This window comes from Lactuca sativa, chromosome 6, assembly GCF_002870075.4.
Source record: "Lactuca sativa cultivar Salinas chromosome 6, Lsat_Salinas_v11, whole genome shotgun sequence".
NCBI lineage: Eukaryota > Viridiplantae > Streptophyta > Magnoliopsida > Asterales > Asteraceae > Lactuca > Lactuca sativa.
In genome coordinates, this window is record NC_056628.2 from 17,112,194 (window position 1) to 17,117,480 (window position 5,287).

A 5,287-nucleotide genomic window follows, 5' to 3' on the forward strand; every position below is an offset into this window, starting at 1 on the left:
GGTTCAAAACAACTCACCTCTGAGACAAACGGTGTACATCACACTTCCAGATCTATGAGCTTTGATGAACTACCATCTCCGTCTCCAGATTTCAGCTCCAGTGAACCACTGATAAACCCCAATCTAGCACCACCATTTTCGAAATGATGGCTAACAAACCCAATTCTATGAACGTTCATCGGCAGATCTTAGTGGTTCATAGACGTTTTTCCACAGATAAACTATCTGATTATCACCGTAAATTGGTTCTACAGAGGCAGCAATTAAAAGGTTTAATTGATAATGTTAATTCGTTCATTTTTTTATTGTTGATTGCGATGATATCAAGGTTTACATAGAGTCGATTAGGATTAGGTTGATGTATTATAACGATTTAAGGAGGAATCTGATGAAGGATGATGTTCCTAGGGTTCTTGGTATCTTGAAGGTAAAAGAAGTAGTGGAATGTAACGTAGTTGAGAGAGAAAAAAGAAATAAGAGTAAATTAAAAGTGAATTATAATTAACAAGGGATTGTAATTAGTTTTTTTTATTTTTTATTTCTTTTAAATACAAAATCAATTATAATTAAATTAAAAATAAGACAAAAGGGCATAATAGTCATTTTATGTCGCATAAGGGATGAAACGTGCAAATTAAAACTAACGAGGGATGAAACGTGCAAGTTTTAACCAAACGAGGGACGGTCCGAGTTAAATTTTGAAAATAAGGACTAAACACGCTTTTTGGCATGTACACGAGGGACGATTGGTGTAATTTACTCTATTTTCTAAATTGAAATAGTTTCATGTTAATGACTGTCACTTGAATCAAACTTGATTTCAAGATGGATGACAAATCTCGTTGCCACATACGCAAGAGCAGCCTAGTCGGCATGTTACACGTGGGAAGAAGTAATTGGTAGGGATCTGCAGCGGTGACGAGAACGAGACCCATTTTGTCGTTTAATTTATCTAATTTCGTCCTGTGTTTCTCCGATCTTCATCTCTGGGTTCTTGAACTTTCGCCCCACCTTTTTCCAGATATTCAAACCCCTATTGGCTCCATCTCGTCGTTGATATCTTGAATACGAATGATTTAGGGTAGGATTAAACGTATGGTTTAGGAAATTTTACTCCTATCATACAAAATCAATTTGCAGAAGTCAAATAATCGGGAGTTTTTTAACAGGTACAACGCGATCCTTTCCAACTTCGAGGTTTTTAATGGAATTTTAGGGTTTATTATGATCGTACGTTTCCGATTCTTGTTACGCGTGATTATTTTCGTAATCGTTAGGTGTCGATTTGTTGTGATTTTTAGGGTTTAACTTATTTTTTGTTTGTCTTCCTAGTGTTTTCTCATTTTCTGTTTTTAGTCTGTTACATCAAATGTGATTTCCGTGAAATATGCCAGAGATGTCTCTGAAAGAAACCTTTAATAATGTTAGCTAGTTTAACTACACTTTCCTTCATTTCCATTGCCTTTGGCGTGTCTTTTTTTAAATCTGGTAATGATCCAAACGCATTTTCCAAAGAATCTTAGGCAGCTTTTATAGTTTCGTATTCTGCTTCTTAGATCATTTATCAAACGTTTATATAAGATTGTGGATTTTTGTTCACCTGTGGTCTAATGATGTGGCAAGCTGGTATTATGATAACCAAGTCCTAGCTTCAAATCCTACACTGTGTCATTGCTCAGTGAGTTACAAGCATCCGTCAATGGGCGTCCAATTGACAGATATTAATGTCCGACCCACTCTTTTGTGGTTTCATGGGTCTCCAAGAACAGATAATGCAATCTGCAGTTTGGACGCCATGTAATATTATTGCAAATTTAAGTGAGAATCAATGAATCATATAGAAACCGGATAAGTGGAAACAGATCTCTATTTGAACCATGGGTGTAGGTTAAGAGTATATGGACGACTTTCTTTTCCGAGAAGCTAATTGATTACTTTGTAATGTAACAGTGCTTACAGCAAAATGATGAAGCTGCAGACTTATGCTGGACTCAGTGTGATTGCTACACTGGCTGTCATCTATCATGCCTTTAGTAGTCGAGGACAGTTCTATCCAGCAACAGTCTATCTTTCTACCTCCAAAGTCTGTTTAGTGCTTCTTCTCAACATGGGTTTGGTGATCATGTGCATTATGTGGCAGCTAACAAAACGAATCTTTCTTGGTTCTCTTCGAGAAGCTGAGATTGAGAGGCTGAATGAGCAATCATGGAGAGAAGTTATGGAAATCCTTTTTGCCATCACTATATTCCGCCAGGACTTCTCTGTTATGTTTCTTGCCATGGTTACTGCTCTTTTACTTATCAAGTCTTTGCATTGGTTGGCTCAGAAGAGAGTTGAATACATTGAAACAACTCCAACTGTTCCCATGTTGTCTCACATCCGAATTGTTTCTTTCATGGGATTCCTTCTCCTTGTAGACTCTCTTTTTCTATATAACTCAGTGAAGTATTTGATACAAACCCGACAAGCTTCAGTTTCTCTTTTCTTTTCATTCGAGTAAGTGACTTAATGCTTATAATATCTCCTCTTTAAAAATATTTTGGGTTCATTAATGATGTTTGTCAAATTCAGGTACATGATATTGGCTACAACAACAATATCTACATTTGTGAAATACGTTTTCTATGTGAGTGACATGCTCATGGAAGGACAATGGGAGAAAAAAGCTGTGTACACATTCTATTTGGAGCTTATTCGCGACTTGCTACACTTGTCTCTGTATCTCGGCTTTTTCCTTGTAATCTTTGTGTAAGTATTTTACCTTTGGTGAAATATTTGGAAGTCAAACTGGCTATGTTATTCACACTTTGGTTTCTACAGTAACTATGGTGTGCCACTGCACTTGATTCGGGAGCTATACGAGACATTCAGAAACTTCAAACTGAGAATTGCTGATTACATCCGTTATCGAAAGATCACATCAAATATGAATGATCGGTTTCCAGATGCAACACCTGAAGAGTTGAACGCGTTAGTTTTCTACAACTGATAGAGGTTTATATTACTCATGCAAATCAGTGATGTATTTGTCTCATATCTTGTATATTTTATGATTTTGTCATATACAGAAGTGATGCAACCTGCATTATCTGTAGAGAGGAGATGACTACAGCAAAAAGACTAGTCTGTGGGCATCTTTTCCATGTACACTGTCTCAGGTCTTGGTTGGAGAGACAACATACATGTCCCATTTGCAGAGCACTTGTTATACCAAATGAGAGTGGGACAACCACAACAAGGTCACGACCTGGAGCTCATCGTCAAGGTCAGAATTTCCATTTTTTTTTTTAAATCTCTCGTCATTTGTGTAGATGACAGAAATACCCTTTCTAAACCCTTTTAGGGGTTGCTTATCCCTTTTCTCCACTAAGTCTGTATGGTTAAAGTAGATGAATGGGTAATGATTTCTGTCTGCATAAATTGCTGTAAACACAGTCTGTTTATTTTCTGGACTGAATAAACTGTTTGAATGAGACCATTTTACCCTTATGTTCCGGAAAACAATTTTTAATACTCTTCACTTTTACGGTGAGAGGGTTAGGAGAAAAAAAGAAGGGCAAATAAGTGAAAAGTTAGTGTCTTAAATCTTAATACTTTAAGCCAATTGTTTTTTGCTTAACCCATTAAGCCCATTAGGTGAAAAAGAAACAACCCCTTAGTAACACTGTAGCTTGTTGGTTTCTTTGTTTTATTACTTAAATTTTGTAATTTAATATTTATAAATTATAATATGTGTTCAGGAGCGAACTCAGCTACTACATCATCTCAAGAACGAACTGGTGATGGTGCAGAAAGTGGGAATATCAGCAGGCATCAAAAGAGAGTCCAAGCAGCAGCAGCAGCAGCCTCAATATATCAAAAATCTTTTGTTTACCCTTCTCCAAGCTCTTTACCATGGTATATACGTGCTTCACATTTTTTGAAATTACTAAACTACCCTTGATATCATGCTTCAAGGAATTTGTGGCGCTTGGAAATTAAACATCATGGTTGCAGGTCATCTGGATATGGTGTGCTTCCCAACAATTCCACACCTGGAAACAATACTGGTGAAAATGACAATTCAGTCCCTGGAAACTTGCCATCTTTTCAATTCCCACATTCTGGTTTCATGCCTCCTGGTGGGAGTCCTAACCATGAGCTGCAGATGTCCGTGTCTCAACTTGAGGCCCAGAAAAAAATAATTCAGCATCAGATTGAGGTATGGGAATCCAATATCTCCTAGACTAGACTAGTGTTGGTGTGGTGGAATGGAATGGTTCATTCCATAGGAATGTATTCCCTTCCATTTTGTTAGTGACATGATGTTTGCTTAACAGGTATTGCAAAATCAGCTTGAGCGCTTACAGAAGCCAGCATCTGCATCTGAGAAAAGCCCAGTCACAGAATCCACCAGCAGCAGCAACGGTGGTGGCGGCAGCTGGACGGTGGCTGCTTCTGATAGCAAAGGGAAGGCGGTTTCATCATCATCATCATCATCGTCGTCGTCTATGGTGGTTTCTGGTGGTGTGGCTGATAATCGAGATGAAGGGAGCTTTACACCATTGTAGATGCAGGAAGTATTATTGTGGATATGATATTATAGACAGGGGAAAAGGAACAATAGATTTTGTTGCAACAGCGTTATTAGATTTTGTTTTTGTTTTTTTATTCCTGTATGTGTACAACTTACTTGGTTGTTCCAAATTCTGCTGAATCAATAGTGAATTTGCACAATACAATCGATCTTGTCCAAAGTAAAAAAGGTCACCGATTATTTTATGCACACAATAGATCGTATTTATCGCTCCCTACTTTTGTTTTGTGGAGTATTTTAATGTTTTCATGCAAAACACCTTACCACATTTAGCTAAACTACTGATGCTATCAGCTAATTAGCTGTTGTCCACTAATTAACATATGTGAAGCAACTGATTAGCTGTTATCAATGTATTATGATATATGAATATCAATTAACTGGGATGTCGAATTCGTTTTACATCTATATGAGTTACATGATACTACGACCAGGTCGTTTGTTTATAAAACAATTAACTTTCCCTTTTAGAAAAGGGTATATATATATATATATATATATATATATATATATATATATATATATATATATATATATATATATATATATATATATATATATATATAGGGTTAGATTAATTTGTTTTTACTATCTATTGTGTGCCTGTATGATTGATTCTGGACCAATCATTTTAGTTATTTTAAGAAAGTAATTAATGCATATTACATGTTGAAGATATAATGAGTATTAATTACATCTTCAGCATTTAAT

General features: G+C 36.3%; 1 protein-coding gene across 1 annotated transcript; it reads left to right on the forward strand.

Moving 5' to 3' along the window:
• The first annotated feature begins 828 nt into the window (after positions 1-828).
• Positions 829-4,721, forward strand: LOC111906101 (ERAD-associated E3 ubiquitin-protein ligase HRD1B). The gene is made up of 8 exons (XM_023901844.3): positions 829-1,169; positions 1,951-2,496; positions 2,572-2,748; positions 2,821-2,970; positions 3,069-3,265; positions 3,741-3,897; positions 3,997-4,201; positions 4,320-4,721. The coding sequence occupies exons 2-8, from the start codon at positions 1,964-1,966 to the stop codon at positions 4,548-4,550; spliced, it is 1,650 nt and encodes a 549-aa protein (XP_023757612.1). The 5' UTR covers positions 829-1,169; positions 1,951-1,963; the 3' UTR covers positions 4,551-4,721.
• The last annotated feature ends 566 nt before the right edge of the window (positions 4,722-5,287 follow it).

What these genes read in the sequence shown, in the direction of transcription:
- LOC111906101 (XM_023901844.3), top strand. Translation starts at nt 1,964, where the DNA reads ATGATGAAGCTGCAGACTTATGCTGGACTCAGTGTGATTGCTACACTG. An exon ending in ACCTGGAGCTCATCGTCAAG is followed by an intron (nt 3,266 to 3,740) that starts GTCAGAATTTCC and finishes ATATGTGTTCAG; the next exon opens with GAGCGAACTCAGCTACTACA. An exon ending in TCTCCAAGCTCTTTACCATG is followed by an intron (nt 3,898 to 3,996) that starts GTATATACGTGC and finishes TCATGGTTGCAG; the next exon opens with GTCATCTGGATATGGTGTGC.